This window comes from Haliaeetus albicilla, chromosome 28 (assembly GCF_947461875.1).
Source record: "Haliaeetus albicilla chromosome 28, bHalAlb1.1, whole genome shotgun sequence".
NCBI lineage: Eukaryota > Metazoa > Chordata > Aves > Accipitriformes > Accipitridae > Haliaeetus > Haliaeetus albicilla.
Window position 1 is genome coordinate 12,716,393 of NC_091510.1, and position 16,941 is coordinate 12,733,333.

Sequence of the window (16,941 nt, forward strand, 5' to 3'; positions counted from 1 at the left end):
GTCAAGGGCAAGCCTTCTAAGTCCTGCAATGAAACTCAAATGAACTAACCAAATCTTAAAAGGGGCTATTGAATACTCATGTTAGAAAATATACATTACACAGTGGGGGGAGTTAAGGGAGGAGGTTTTGAGATCCTACCCCAGAACAAGTTGTATCCAGACAGGATACAGACTCTCTGGGAAAATACTGAAATATTGTGAGAGATTTTATTCAAAACTTAACTTTGGGACAGGAAGTAAGGGTGACTGTGACTACCAACAATTAACTGGGCATTAACCTCTTCATTGACTATGACCCATCCATCTTGGAATACTAAATAATGTGTAGAAATAGGCTGGTTTAAGGGTGCGGGATGGACAGACGAAGCATATCTTGAATTATGGAGTGGTATAAGTCTGATTTTATGAATATGAATAACAAACCTGAGTATAAGGATGAATTTCTAGCTCTGTTGCTGTTTTATTTGGTCTGTGTGTAAGCTGATAAACCTTAGAATGCCTGAAGTCAGGCTCTGGCTCCATCACGGGACAAGAAGTTGTTCAACCAGTCCCATGTCTGGGTTTGCACTGGAAAGGAAACTTGGGCATGTGGGTTAGATGTGAGCCACAGCATCCTCCGACCAGGTGCCTTTTCCTACTGTGAAATCCAGACATGGGTCAGGTCATTTGCAGCCACGATTTTTAAAGTGACCTTAATTTATTCAAGGCACTTTAGGAGCTATGTGCAAGGTAAAACATGACATTGGACGCACAGAAGTTCTGATAATCCACAGACTGCTCAATTTGCAGTCCTAGAATTGGTTGTCATTTTTGAAATGGCTTTAAACTCTGAGCAACTCAGTTCCCTCTGGGACACTGAACTCAAAATAGGTATCATAAAGTTTTCTGCTTCCAACAAGTTATCTGCAGGCATCTGACACTCACTTTAGATTTATGCGCTTCACTAAAAATCAAGTTGTAGATGATTAATCCACTTACTGTGAACATTAGTAGGACTCGGTAACAGAGCTTGGCTGGTGATCCCATCAACTAGAGAAGCTGAGAGCTGGAATCTGTACCAACATTGTCTGAAATGTGATGCTGACACACATGAACAAAATTGGGTGCACACTGCCTTCAAAATGTGAGCAGAGGGAATCAGCAGCCTACTGAGAGCTTTAACTACTTAATGAGGAAATTTCTGCATGCTGTGTGTTACATACTGAACATTTTTGTAACTTTTAACTGCTCTTTTCTGGCAAAAATGGAACGAATGTTTTATTAATTCAATTTTTATTAATTTTGGTTTTGAAAAAGGCTGGTTTGGTGGCCCTGAAGTGTCTGTACAACCATTCTTTTATGTAGAAAGTGCTGTCCCTCAGGGTAGAAAAAGAAAACCTAAATTAAGAAAGATAATTTTATCTCATCCATTGAAACAAACAAGAAACAACTATTTTTTAAAAACTTCTAAGAAATGAGAAAAGGAGCCTGATTATTTGGATCTTATTTGAAAATCCTTCTTCAGCTTTTTTTCCAAAGAGTTTCAAGCCATGTGCTTGGGCCACAATCTTTGGTTTAAAAAAGGGGGTTAATGAAGCTCTTTTTTGCTGAAAAAAAAGGCTGAATTTGTCTTGCAACTAGTCAAAACCTAAGTTTTCAGAACTTCTCACAGTGAAAGGTTGCTAATGATTCAACAAAAAACCTGTCTCTTGCTGTGACCTTTCTGAAATGATGATCAGGCTAACTCCTTTCAGATTTGTGTGCTTCATTAAAAAAAACCCCCAAAGTTGTGTGTGGTACCCCAATTATTGTGGACATTAGCAGGACTGAGGAATAGAACTTGGTTGGTCCCATTCCCCAGAGAATCTGGGAGTTTGGACCTGTACTGACTTTGTCTGAAATGTGGTGCTTGGCCACATGAACAAAAATGAATGTGTTTTTAGAGGCTCATTGCCTTCAAAATGAGAGAAGATGGAATTAGGATGAAGCAGAAGGAAAGCATAGAGTGAGGATAGCACATGACTTAATTTCATTTCTATCATTACAACTGTTTGTGAAAAACATTCTAGAGTTTTTTCAACACATTGCCTAGAATTATGTAATTTAATAATAGAAAGTATCTTTGTTAGTGTAAAATAAATTCCTAAGCATTTTTCTTTGACTGTTAAAATGTTCCTTCTTGCACTGGCCATTGTATTTTCTTCTTGCATGTTCTCTGAACCCTCTGATTGTTGCAATAACATTGTAGGTCTTCTTGTGTATGAGCTTTCATCATGCTAGGTGATGTGCAAGCTCTGTCCAGAATGTCCTGATCCAAGGAGTTTACAGTTTGAAGGAAAATGCAACAAGAGATTAAAGGAATGAGTGTCTTTGCTCAAAAGCAATGATGTATGTGCTATTGTGTGCATGGCAAAATGTGTACAGCCCATTGTTTTATATTGCTATGAATGGAAATTGCAGGATTATCAAGAAATCTGTCACTAGATTAATAGCTTTTTCTTGCTTTTGTTTGTTCTAACCTCTGAAAGATGATTGCCTTTAGGATAACAGAGTAGGATACTCGGCAGACTGTGGAAATGTCTTTTTCCTTTGGGGATAATAAGGCACCATTGAATGTAGGTGCACAGTTAAAATTTTTGATCTGCTTTGGCAAGTGCCAATTGCCAAGTGCACTGTGGCCTTTCACAGTGTCAGTGTTGAGCAAAACAGTAATAAATTGTCAGGCAGTTCTACCTGTAGTTAACACCTTGGTTTTGGCTCAGTTGAATAGAATTTTCTGTTCTTTTCAGACAAAAAATGTTCACAGTTGTCTGACATCACCAAAGTGTTGCTGTTAAAGAGGTTGCCCAATATTTTATCTATTAAAAGTTCCCACCCAGGTTGCAAACTACATTGCTGACTTAGCTTCAGTGATCCTCAGCCTCCACAGATTTGTTTGCTTTTTCTCTCCTTCACTGTGTAGAAAGGTGCTGGAGGATGCTCCACTAGTGGCTTAGAGTCTGATAAATTCTCTGTCCATGTCATGGAGAGGTTTTACAAGGATCTGCTGAGATTAATTCACTTAGGCTATATAAATCTGGTTGTATTTGCTGACTCTAGTTGTCTCACAAAAGATCGAGGCTTTTTTGTGTGTGTTGGTCTCAGGTGCCAGGAATAAATGAGCGATGAACGTGCAGCAATTTTGTAGTTAAGGCAAAGGCAGAAAAGCCTGTTCGGTAAAAATCAGCCAGACAGTGTAAGATTGTTTGCTTAGCTCATGACTAGAAGTTCAGACTGGATGATAAGTGTTCAGTTCAGTCCCTGACTCAGTCCTTTCTGAAAGACAACAGATTTAGAGCGTTTGTAATTGAGGGGCTTGGTGTAATAACTTTGTTTCATTGATTGAGGAAAGGAAGCCATAAAAAAGCTGCAACTCTCTGATACAGGTAGATATAGGGGGGGTTCTGATAGATAGATACATCTTGTGAGTCTGAATATAATAAATTTGCCAGGCTTGCATTGCAAATTTAAACTTGTTTCTCAGAATAAAAGCAATTCTCTCTACCGGTTGTAGAGACAATATTTTGTTGTCTAAATAATGTTTTGTGTTCAAAAAATGCAACTATTCAGTAATGTACCAGCCCAAATGAACTCCTGTGGCACACAATACTCAGTCTGAGCACTAATACTAAATTCGGTGATGAATACCCAAAGTACACAAAGTCAGTTCTGCTGCAATGTTGCAGCCTGGATTAAAGTGACATAAGAGGCATTCTTGCTTATGGCTGCTGTTCTGTCTCCCTTGTAACTAGATTTTTTCAATGAGATTCAAGATTTTGGGGTGGTAACATACCAGCATCCTGCTGCCACATTTTCTCTTGCCTGTACCACTGGAACCTGGACTGAAAGCTGCCCTTTCCAGTAGGGTGGTAGTAAAGAATATGATATTTTTTTCTACTTGCTGGGCTTCTTTAAGGTACTTAGTTTCAGGTTGGGAATTAACAGATTAAAAGAGTGATACCCTGAGGGATTTGTAAGTAGTATTAAGGGAAACATAAAATACATTAAGTTTATTTACTAAAATAAATAATATTAAAAAGGATGGAGCACCTGTCTCAAGCTCTGAGATCCCTATCATGTATTTTTGTTTTACCAGCAAGTAACAGTTCAAAATTATAAAAATCCAAGCCAAAAGAGTTAGTAATTTTCTGCCATTTTGAAAGAAATGTGTTTCTTTCTTGATATTACGCAGTGATAAAATTTCAAGCAGCTAGATAAGTGAGGAGGCACATAGGCACTAGATACTTTAAAAAATGTGTTTAGGCATCATTTTGTCTCTTTGGGCCCCTAACACCTTTGAAAATCTTCAAGTCTTCAGAGAGTTTTTTCCAGGATAATACTGGCTATAAAATGTCTATTAATTTGAAAATCCAGAATAACAGACACATTGATAACATGTTATAAATCCTGTCTCAGGGAGAGATTTAAACATATCATCTATTCATGTACCACACCATTGCTGTTGGAGTGCTAACATGGCGGTAATGTATTGTCACTTAAAAGAAGTTAACCATTGTAGCAAAGGAGCAATTGCCCTCAAAACACCTTTTCATTTGGCGTGTTTTACTGGGTGTGAGAAAGTTTATCTCCCCCGCCAGATGTTTGGCTCAATGTTAATTTTTATGAGATCCTGTCCTAGATGTTCTCTTTTCTTCAATGCTTGACTGTGATGACGGAGTTGAAGATCAGCAGTAAATGGTTTTTAAGTCCTTGGCAATCCTCTTTGAGGGCTGTCTCCAGGGTATTTAACTGTATTTTATCTATTCACATGCCTCTACTAGAACTGAATTTGTATTTCCCTATTTGTTCAGATTGTCTTGGGTCTGCAATTTTGATAGCAGGATTGTGGATCCTAGGACACTGGCAAAGCTCAGCCCCTGCAGTGAGAGAGGTTCTGCTAGGTTTACTCTTAGTCCTGCCTAAGAGTATGAGTGATGGATGACTGCAAACATAACAGGCTGTACAACCAACTCTACCTGTAATACGGAAGGCATTTTCTATCAGTAAATATCCTGTGTTTGTGAATCATTGAAAATCCAAAGGAAACCCAGTGTTTGGACCTGTTCCTGGGACCTTCTGAGGTGCCCTTCAGGCCAGGTGTCAATTCCTGAACCGTAATCTCAAGACCATTAGGGTCAGCCCCGTTTTCCACAATGTGAGAGGTGGACAGCCTTAAATCTTGCTGTTGTTGGTGCGTATGGGGGCTGCTTGTAAGGTACCTTGACAACTGAATGGAGTTCAGATGATTTGGCACAGATTAAAGAATTTGTTGCCACTTTCTGAATGAGTTGCAACCTGTCATAGTGTCCATCACCGAGACTTTTCCTCATCCCAGACTCCTGGCCTATGCCTGAGAGCTGTCTGCTGCTCTCCTCTGGCCTAGATGGAAAGGTTTATGCATACAAATTTGTGAATCATTTGGGGATGATTCAGTAAAAGATTTATAATGATCAGTGACATTGTTAGTATTAATGTGAAGAGCTGTGTGGTTCTGATGTCTCTTTTCCCTCTTTTTGTTTCAGTTCATCGCCTTTGCCTCTTTGTTCTTCATCCTAGTTTCAATCACAACCTTTTGCCTGGAAACACATGAGGCTTTCAATACTATTATAAACAAAACTGAGCAGGTCGTCAACGGGACAGAAACTGTGCTACAGTATGAAATTGAGACAGATCCTGCCCTGACGTACGTGGAAGGAGTCTGTGTGGTATGGTTTACATTTGAATTTTTAGTACGCGTTGTTTTTTCCCCCAACAAACTTGAATTCATCAAAAACCTCTTGAATATCATTGACTTTGTGGCCATCCTGCCCTTTTACCTAGAAGTGGGCCTGAGCGGGCTCTCCTCCAAAGCTGCTAAGGACGTGCTTGGTTTCCTCAGGGTGGTGAGGTTCGTGAGGATCCTGCGAATCTTCAAGCTCACCCGGCACTTCGTGGGCCTCAGGGTGCTGGGCCACACTCTGCGAGCCAGCACCAATGAATTTTTGCTGCTGATAATCTTCCTGGCACTCGGTGTTTTGATATTTGCCACCATGATCTACTACGCAGAGCGGGTGGGAGCCCAGCCCAATGACCCGTCGGCGAGTGAGCACACACAGTTCAAAAATATCCCTATTGGCTTCTGGTGGGCTGTAGTCACCATGACCACCCTGGGGTACGGGGATATGTATCCACGGACTTGGTCAGGCATGCTGGTGGGAGCCCTGTGTGCGCTGGCAGGGGTGCTCACCATAGCCATGCCGGTGCCTGTGATAGTTAACAATTTTGGGATGTACTACTCCCTGGCCATGGCAAAGCAGAAACTGCCGAGGAAGCGGAAGAAGCACATCCCTCCTGCTCCTCAAGCCAGCTCACCCACCTTCTGCAAGACAGACTTGAACATGGCCTGCAATAGCACGCAGGGTGACATCTGCCTGGGCAAGGACAACCAGCTGATGGAGCACAACAGATCATCAGGTAGGACCCCACTGGAAATGCATGTCCTCTGAAAACACTTTATAGACCAGTATGTTTGGCAGGGGTCAGAAAGCAGCCAGTCTTTCTGCCAGGAGAAGACATAGCTCCCACCCTTCTCCCCTCCAGTGTTTGCGTGTGTCAGTCTCATAGAGGACAAAATAGGTATAGCGATGTTCCCAAACCTCTATGTAGCTGGTCTATACAGTTTTGCTTGCTCTGTTGAGAATGCTTTCCTGCTGATGATATCAACCTTTTCTTTTGCCTGTTGTTTGTTGCGTTGTATGGATGTTTCTTGTTTTTCTGCATGACTGTGACTATTTGAGCAGCCACCGTGTCCCACCCTGTTGGACTCCATGGTGTTTTGCCTCAGTGTCTGTCTCTTGTGTCAGCTTTGCCTGTGCCACATCGTGGCCTGTTAAGCAAGATCCTACAAAGAAGCGGTCATTTAAAAGGAGCAGGTGCTTTACATCAAAAGCCCAGCACTCAAAGGAAATAAGAAGAAATTCTCTTTCTAGCTTTCTTTCCATTTGGCATTCTGCTTCCCTGGCTAGAAGAACCTCCTTTGTCTGTGTTAGATGAGACATTGCATGATATTTACTTTTAATTGAATGATAATAGCATAGCTGATGTAAAGTTTGTCAAGCAAAATGAAAGTGACAGCCCCTAGCAACATCATCGTTATTGGTGTTGATTTTTATGATTTATATGACCTTATTTGTTAGAGTTCCAAATGATGGATAAGGAGTATTTTGTGCTAATCGCTGTGAAAATGCATATCAAATGACAGCCTCTGCCCCTCCAAGCCACTGCCCCATATTCCGTATCTCTTCAAATTAAAGACTAAATTTTATCTCTCAGTATAATTAAAATTTTTAGCGGCAAGGATTTTTTTGTTTGTTTCTCGAATGTATTTATTCTTGTAGCCAAGCACAATCTGATTACAAAGCTCACATACCAGTCATTAGACTCCTGTGGAAAAGCTGCTAAAGAATAATAAAAGCAAAGCCACCCATGACTGGTGTCGTTCAGTAATTGAAATTTATTTTTTTAAAAAGAAGAGTCTGGAAAATCGGTCTCTGAACAATATCCGTCTTTGGTCTGTTGCTCTGTTACTGAATAGCATTTATGTTCAAAGAAGCTCGGTTTCAGTCTCCGAGTGAGTGTACGCAGACAAAGTTAACACAGCTTTTTGAACATCCTAAATATCTTTAAGAGGATGGAAACCCTTGAAGGGACTCACACTGAGGGTGGAATATAGTTAGTTTTACAGTGCTTTGACTGATACCCACTTTCAGACAACATCTTTAAAGTGTTAATGATAGCAGCTTTTTCATGCCATCAGGTCCTACTAAAGGTATTCCGGAATGCAGGAGGCTCAGTGTGATCAGAGAAAAGAGACACTCTTCTGTGTCTGCAGCTTTATTTACAAGGTGTTATAATCCTTGAAGTTAGAGACAAAGCAGATATGCAAAAAGAAGCCATTTTGAAGTGTTAAGTTTCTCTTCAGTAGTGCCACTGCTCATATTGTGCACTGTAGCTTTATTTCTGGTAGAGAATGCTGTTAGAGTCACTAGGAATTCTGTGCAAAACTTCAAGGCTGAATAGAGCCCTTTGCATTACCAGTTCAGAAAAACACATGCTCAGGTTTAAATGCAAAGGCAAAGCTGAAGTCAGTAACATGCCATTACCTGTTATGTGCTGTACTGAGCAGAGATTTTTTTCTTGAAGTGTGGCTTGAATCTGAAATGGTAGATAATTTTAGAAGAGAGTCCTTAGGGAGTGCCAAATCAGGAGAGGTAAGAGTTTCGCTGTTTGATAAAATAAACTACAGAGACCAAAGACAGCATTTCATGTTGGGTACTTACGATGACAAGCAGTGCAAGTATGATAAGTATAGAAATGAAAGCTAAGTAAGTGTGTTATTAAACAGGTTTTAGTGCCAAATGTTGAAAATTTAATCCTCCTGGGGGAGGGGTTGTCTTTAAAATATGCTAAGCAACATATTCTAAGCAAAAATGACTAACATGACCTCTTGTTTAGCAAAAAGGATGGCCAAAATAATAAATACTTGTTTGAAATATCCAAGGCTGCCTGTACTCTGAAAAGTTATGGTCCATAATAGGCAACTAACTGAGCCTTGATTTGATTATTTCTTATTTCATGTTAGTTTAGTATAACTTTATATGAAATTTAAAAGAACAAGAAAGTCAAAAGATCATTGGTCCTTGAATAAAAAATATACTTTTTGCCATTTTGTACTGATTAATGGTGAATTGCAATCTTGTTCTCTTCTAATGATTTACCTTATAACGATTTTTTGAGTGATGGGAATATCCGGCATTCAGCATAAGCTCTTTGTGATGTCTCATTTCCTCATTCATTATTGTCTGTAAATGGGCATGGTGCTTTAACCAGTGTTATCAGGTGAAGACAGTGCAGGAAGTGAGCAGCCACTCTCACCTGGTGAAAGGCTCCCTCCCATCAGACGCTCTAGTACAAGAGACAAAAACAGAAGAGGGGGAACATGTTTCCTACTGACCACAGGTGATTACACGTGTGCTACTGATGGAGGGATCAGGAAAGGTATGGACTTCTTTCATTAGATCATAAAAGGTTACTTAGCAATGTGCTTGTGAAAAGCAATCTTAGAGTAAAATGATGTGCACAATGCTCTCAGAGGAAAGATTGTACTCACAATGTATCTTTTTCTTTACTCCTAGTCATTCTTTTCCCACTTTCTTTTTAGAAACACTCATCTCCTTTAGTCTTCACAAAATGTGCTTGATGTTGGACCCACATATCACTTGTGTCTTCATTTGTCTGTTATCTTTAATGGAAAAGCCTGCAATTCAGACCTCATTCAACCACTCATCACTCAATACCATTTGTCATTCTAAAAGACAAATTAATTATTGAATAACTTTGGTCTGCACTTAATAACTTAGTAAAAATTACAGCTGAATAAATTACACTTAAAAGGTTGAGATGTCAGAAGCGAGCAACGTTTTTGTTCTAAACACAACAGAGCATATCGTATGAGATGCTATTTAGATTTCTTTCAAAGAAAAGGTTGAGTTTATAATGCCACAAAATGTTTCCTCTTTGTAATATACCACTGATGCTGAAAGGTGACTGTCTACCCCAACAAGAATTCAACTACAATAAACAATGTTTGATCTTGCAAGGTGCTAAAAATGCCTTTCTAGTTATTCAGCCTCTTCAAATCTGATTACTCACTGTTCAGTAGGATTGGGTTCCCCAGGTGGAGTTTGCAAAACCTTCTGTCATTTTATGTATCACCCATACGACTGACGGCGTGGCTACCCCGTCAGGCCACAGCTGGCTGTGGCTGCAAACCTAACCTTAGGGCATAGCCCCCAAATCAGCAACGCCAGTGGTTGTCTTGCCATTTCCTTAGATAAGAATTGCTTTGGTTTCTTGGCAGATTGTATCATTCCAACAGGTTTCATGTTCCTGAGCGCTGATGTGCAGTCGTTCACCTCAGAGTTCATCTGCAGTAGCCACGTGGCACTGGACAAACGTTTTTGGCTGAGATTTTTCTGCCCCCCTTTTTTTTTTAATTTTTTTTTTTTTTAGCTTGCTTTGTGTACAGCAAACATAGCTGTCCAAGCCAACTGTAGACCCTAAAGGAATTCTCTTGAGTTATTCTGCAAATGCGCTTTTTACATTTCAAAAGCATGAGCTCAGTAGGTTAAGCCTGTGAAGACAGATATGCAACCAGAGTTTGATGTGTATGGTATTTGTAAAGAGTATGATTGTCCCTATGCTCCTGTGTTTTGCATATTCCTATACATAATGTTTAGATTAAATGGGACTTTCATTGCAAACGTGTTTGCACAGATTTAGGACACTTTCCACCAAGCATATATCTCACACTGTCTACTCAACAACTAGGATTATTTAAAATATCTCTAATGCTAAGAGCCCAGTCTTTGAGGAGGTCAGGAACACCTGAATAAAGTAGATTGCCATGGTATCTTGCAAGATAAGGTTCTTGACTTCTTTAGGAAAGTTAGTATAAACATTTGAGTGCTGTTCACTTGGCAGTAACCATAATTAGAACAGATCAGAAATAATAAAAGACATTACACGTCAGCTACGAAAGACATATTCATATAACAATAAAACATATTTTATACTAGGACCACATGAACATTTTCATTTCAAAATCTAGATTCAAGAGAAAACTGTGTCATAGTTTTTACTAGAAAAATGATGCTTGAGTTCAGAACTGACAGTTTCTTGATGCTGTTTGACTGGTTCTGATGATAACCATAGTCTAGGCTGAAATGTTTTAGCCACTGGCTTCCAAGTTTATTTTATACAGAGTAGGGAAGTTAACTCATAAACATCTCCAAGTAGCATCCAAATGGTTTTGAATACTTGAATTTAATTCACACATCAAGTCTACTACTTTTTCATTTTATTTTTTCCCTTTCATTCTTTTGGTACATCCTTCTTGTTTGGTTGGTTCCTTGGTTGGTTCTTGGTTGTGTTCAAGGATCATTTATTCTGAGCTTTTTTACATTAGCACCTTATCTCCGTCTCTAAGAAGATACTGATTCAGAGCTGATCCAAACCCCACTGAAATACCTGGGAAGTACTGATTTTGGATCATGCCGCTGTCTCTATTCATCTTGTGTATCTGGTTTTCATTTTTTAGGAATTCCTGTTTTCTTTATCATCTTTACCATCTTCCTCTATCAGTTCTTTGCTTTTATCATTAGAAAAGTAGCAGGAAAAATATTTTTTAAAAATACTTTCCTAGTTTCTGTGTAAAAAAGCTACCTGATTATTTTGATTTTTTTTGGTAAGCTTTATGTTTACAGGGGAGGTTAAATATATGCACTAGCATTGTGCTTCCCCTCAATTCCCCTTTCAAACATGATTCTTTCTAATCTGTGTAAATACGGATAGAAACTCAGAAACTGGAGGCTGGTTTTGAAATGTATCGGAAGTCTGTGAAGCATCACAGTCTAGCCTGCCCTTGCAATCTGGAGATAACATTGCACAATGTTTTAGCAGTCATGAGTTTCTACATTTGCTTTAAGTCTAGTTTTACAGTATGCAGTTCTCGGTAGGTAAGAAATATGTTAATTGTCGTTAGGGGAGAACCTAAGATATGATTTTTCCTGAAGATGCTAACAACTGTCTGTTAACTGTCTGTTATCTGGAGATCTGGAATTTGAGCCGGTACCCACTTCAATAAGAAAAAAAATGTCTGGTGATGTCCCACGTAATGTTTAGCTGTTTTTCACCGGCATTTTATAGTTTCTGTGGGAAAAGTCTCGGTATTTCACTGTAAGCAGTTTATACCTGAATGTCTTAATCCGACAAATGCTTAGATGCATGCTTGTCTTCAAGGAAATAGGTAGTGCCGTTGAATCAATGGGACTTCCCACGCCTGCAGTAAAGCATATATCCATGTACTTGAGGAGTGGGGTCCTGTCCGGCTTCATCTTTGTTGTATTTCCTTCCTGATATCTCTCTCTCCAGACCGATAGGCTGATCCTTTTCTTCATAAGTGGGCTTATTCAGGTGCTGTTGAAAATACTTGATTATGAAGATAGTGATAACAGCGAATAGCAATGCTTTTCTGTCATTGTACAGCATAGCCTCTACAAGGTGAAAACAATCTATATGTAGCAAAAAGTAGGTAGCTAGAGCTCACAGTGTATGTGAAGAGAAATGTCTGCAAGTGCAATGTTCCCTCCAAATTGTGAAGCGTTATGTGGTTGCCTCATTTAATGATTACTTATTTACTACTTGCTTCTGTGGTTTAATACCATTTAATTCATTTGAGTCAGCTGGAGAAGGAGCACAAATATGGTGTTTTAAATTTGCCAGTCAGGAGGCATTTGCAAATATGTCAAACTCTACTATCTTATTATACTTCAATATTAGACACAAAGTCTTAGGGTTAATATTTCTGTAGATGAAGCTTCTTTCCCATAGTATCATTCAGTCCTCTGCAGAAGTGATTTACACATACTGTATGCAATTTATCTGGGTTTTTTTGTTTTGTTTTATTTACTTTTAAAGAAAAATCATCCTTTATTAGGAATTGGGTTTAGCAGAGATGATATAATTCTAACAGTTTTTATAGTCTGTCTTAATGGGTTTTTGATTATGCTTAGCCAGATAGCTCACCCAGTAACCCTGCTGGGATCCTTTATCTTGCACTCTCTGCAACCCTGCTGAAGCCAACAGAGCGGCACCGAGTGCAAGATGGGGTGTGGAAGAGCAGGTCAGACCTCTTGTGTGATGGTCTGTTTAATTTTCTGGGAAAGAATAACTGCATTAATTTGTAAATAATTTTATTTATTAATATCTTTTGGTAGTGACGTGTCTCGGCATTGAGTTCTTTTGCAGGCAGATTCCCTCTGAGCCCCAGATAGCTCCTTGGATGACATTACATTGTATTGTTTGTCTTTGTCTATTTTTTTGGCTGAATTCAACTGATGTCTGTGCATTTTCTCATACAAGGCTATGAAAAATCTCGAAGCTTAAACAACATAGCTGGCTTGACAGGCAATGCTCTGCGACTGTCTCCAGTAACATCACCCTACAGCTCACCTTGTCCTCTAAGGCGCTCTCGGTCTCCCATCCCTTCCATCTTGTAAACCAGATGGCATCAATCGACTGCATAGTATTAATTCAAATACTGTTTACCACATATTGGAAATAAATGTAGCATTAACCATAGGCTCCACAAATATAACTCCTGCATGATGTAACTGTCAGTAGTAAGAAATGCCACTTGGGTAGCTGAAGATTTTTATCTTGGCTCTTAAAGATTACCGAAGGTAGCACTTCTCCTTTTATCTACTATATTGTCCTACTTTCCTGTGGCAATAAAAGGACAGTTAGTGGACGCCGTTGGCCAGTATATTCAATAAATAAGCATATTTTCAGGGAGATTTACGTAAAATAATGTGCTTCCAACTAATTATCAGTCACTCCATTGAACTTCCATTTCTTGTGACTCTAACCCATCCTGAAGATGTCTGGAACCGTGTCGTGGTTGCACACAATGTGACTTGGGTCTGCTCATTTGCATGGACCATCCTGTCTCCATCACCTGACAAGCAGTGTTGCCGATCGCGGAGACCACAGATGGCTCTCGATGTGTGTTCTCACATTGTACCATCCTGCTGAAATGAAAGCACTGATAAACTGGTCTGCATGTGGGATTGTTTTTCTTTGTTTAACCTTTTCCTTTATTTTCTTAACGATCTACTTGTTTATAAATGGCTTTATTTTGTGATTAACTTACTTCGATACTGGATTGCTGTATCAGAGTTCTGAATGTCTCCGGTTGTTTGCACACAGATAACTGCAAAGAGGTTGTCATTACTGGTTACACGCAAGCAGAAGCCAGATCTCTTTCTTAATGGCTTGGGGAAGGCACAAAACATGCAAGAAAGGTAAACGCCATCCAGACTTGCAATTTTAAGCTAGCAAGTGCTGCTTGGTACTGTAGTCATTTCTCTACTCCAGGGTTCTTCAACATTTTCAGAGGCTGAGTACCAAGTAAAATTGAGAAGATTATTGGGGGCTTTTTTGTACCACTGTAAGAGGGTAGCAGTTCTCACGTCGGGTTTTTGACCAGCCTTATACCTCTGGCTCATGAGCTTCAAAAATTTCTTCAGTCAATGTTTTTTGAGGTGCTTTGTCCTATATGTTGTTTGTCTGTCTGTTTTGCAACCTGTCTACTGTATTCTCCATCTGTCTCCATAAAGCACAGAGATACTGTTAAAATGCCCCCCTCTTTTAAGGTTAACTAAGGACATTTTTCTCCTTTTCTCTTTTTTTCATATGGACTATACTTATGTGTATAGATACAAATATATATATTTTTCAAGTGCAAGTTAGTATCATCTAGACTAACTCATGTGAGCACTCTGAAGATTTTTCGAGTGGGATTTAGTAGCGGCATTACAATACTGACCGGTTGCCTATTGCATCAATCTTCCTCCTAGCAACCAGCATTCATTACAGTTTTGAAACTGTATCTCCTCTAGTGGCTTTTTCATTCAATATTAACCTCTGTTTATGCAACAGGACAAATGCAGTGGCAGATTTGATGTTCTGGGCTGGTGAGGAAAAATTACCCTAAACCACAGAGTTTTAGAACTACATGGGGAAGACCATAACAACCCAAATCTTAAGAGATCCTTGAGATTGTTGAATAATCCCTGATTGTCATGTTTTATTTTTTGTTAGGAAAAGAAATATAACTTATTGTTGACCATGTAACATGTTCTTCTGTATATAGCCTAGCCCAATAGCATGATCTGCATGTCAGAATTCTTGTACAATAATGTATTTATCAGAGTACACATTTCTGATATTTAGAGATGTACATTGATTTAGTTTTGGTAAAATATTGTCAATAGAGAGATAATTGCAAACAGCTTTTAGCAAAGGAATTAATATAATATCTGGTGCTGCTGTTATATTAACTACAGTGTTGTACAGAATTTATCATGGATTTTTGACTGCTGAAAAAGGGACAATGGAATTTAGCCATACCAAGGACTGTACTGGAAAGAGACTGCTGCTGCTGAATGGGCCCTGATAAACAACTCGCGCCTTGAGGAGGTCACTGAGACTTTACATGCAAAGTGGACCTTGTTAAAGAAGATTAAAGACTGCTCATAATTACTGCTGCCAGAGGAAGGGGTGACTAGTCACTGTTGATGAGTCAGCTGTAAATAAAACGTGTGTGCATGGAATATCAGTTTTTATCTATATCAAGGAAAGCTGAATTCAAGTCATCATTGCTAAGGCTCCATGCAAAGACCCACACCCCTGTATGTATTATTCCTGGTTCCTGCAGTAAGTTGTGCTGTGGATCATACAAAGACACCCACTTAATAATGATAGTGACGTAAACTACATCTGTCTTGACTTCTGTCATAATAACGGTATATTTTGCAAAGGTCACAAATATGAACAGAGTAGGTTTGCATAAGTCCTTGCTTTCTCAGTTTGCCATGACCTATATTTGTATGAATTCTAGTGTACAGGCCAAGTCTTAAGTTTACTTTTCACTTTGATAACAGAAATGTGACTGCAGACAAATATCACCGACTTTGTTCACAGCACACAGTCTTCTTTCATTGTTACCTCAAACTATAAGTATTATGAGAAATAAAATTCTGGCAGCAAGAGTATTTTGGTTTTTTTTTTTTTTTTTTAATTCAAAGTGTTGCAAACCCAACATCAATAAGTATAAAAGATGTATTAAAATTATATGCTACAAATGTATATTTTACATAAAAGAGATATTCTTTGATCAGTTACTTTCTGTGATTTTTGTGGTAAATGGATCTAGTCTATTCTATGTTTATGAGGCATTGTAGTGCTACGATGTGGTAATTATGTTCTCTCCATCCTATTCAGTGGGAAATTCTCCAGAATCTGTTTTGTCATCCTGGTGTCCCAATTGTAGGGACCTGTCCCAGTTGTGAAACTCTGTATCGTGGAACTTCTGTGAACATGTCAAGGTGCATGCACAATCCTGGTGGAAACCAGTGGAAATGTAATACCTGAATTGGAGAATAAAAGGCAAAAGACCTGGGGAGGAACTTGGAACATATCTTCTGGAGTGGCTCATGAGCTTTCTTTAGCTGTATCGGTCCCATGCCTGCCACTGGCTGTCCCAATTCTCAAACCAGTTTCCTGGGGTACATGAGGAGCTAATTCAAAAACTATCATGAGCTGGCTTTGAAAACAATTTAAAATCTTCCTTCTTGTTAATGACCCCACGCCTCATGTGGAAATTGTAATTGGGCTAGATGTTATCATGCTCAAGGCAGTTTTATTGCATCACGGTGTGAAGTCAACCTAAAAAGGAGGTGATAAATGGTTGCTTAAAACTCCTAATTTTTGGAAAAGGTGCTGGAATGTAAGAAAGATTCCAGAAAACAGGATCAAGAGGTGCTCAGGTTTTGGAAGATGTGTTATAGTGACATACCACCAAAGCTCAATGTGCTGAATTTGCCCAAAGGTTAAAAGCTGCCTGCGCTGTGACCTGTGAGCGGTACCCACACGAAGAAGCGGCGTGGTGGTTAGCCAGGACAAGGCTCACAGCCAGCTCCAGTCACGCAGGTCTGATGTCTGTCCCCAGGCACCCGGAGAGAGGTGTCTGGCTTTCCTCAGTGCTACACGGGGGTGGTGAAGACCCCGTGGGGGGTGCAGACAGGGTGGTGCATTGCGTTGGGCGAGACTATAGAAAACACTGATGGACAGAGGGTGTTTGATGTCTTCTACTGTCTCCGGATGGTGAGGAGCTTCAGGCTGGATGGACCTCCACCGACACAGGACCTTGGCTCCAGAATATCCTGACTGCAGCTGCTTAGTTTTCCCCTAGAGAACAAAGCCCATATTTAAATGCTTTCTTTTAAAACACACCTGGAGGACAAGCTGATGGTGAGTCCGTTA

At 39.5% G+C, this 16,941-nt stretch overlaps 1 protein-coding gene across 10 annotated transcripts in view; it reads left to right on the plus strand.

Moving 5' to 3' along the window:
* KCNC2 (potassium voltage-gated channel subfamily C member 2) overlaps positions 1-16,096 on the plus strand; it is a 104,001-nt gene extending 87,905 nt beyond the window's left edge. For 4 of the 10 annotated variants that reach the window (XM_069773762.1, XM_069773764.1, XM_069773763.1 and 1 more), the window contains exons 3-5: positions 5,541-6,471; positions 8,887-9,054; positions 12,979-16,096. In XM_069773762.1, coding sequence (XP_069629863.1) covers positions 5,541-6,471; positions 8,887-9,054; positions 12,979-13,115 — 1,236 coding nt within the window. In that variant the 3' untranslated portion in view covers positions 13,116-16,096. Of the gene's footprint in view, positions 1-5,540; positions 6,472-6,797; positions 8,721-8,886; positions 9,055-12,978 lie in introns of those variants that run through there. The other 6 variants (XM_069773768.1, XM_069773771.1, XM_069773767.1 and 3 more) reach the window with 6 other exon arrangements.
* The last annotated feature ends 845 nt before the right edge of the window (positions 16,097-16,941 follow it).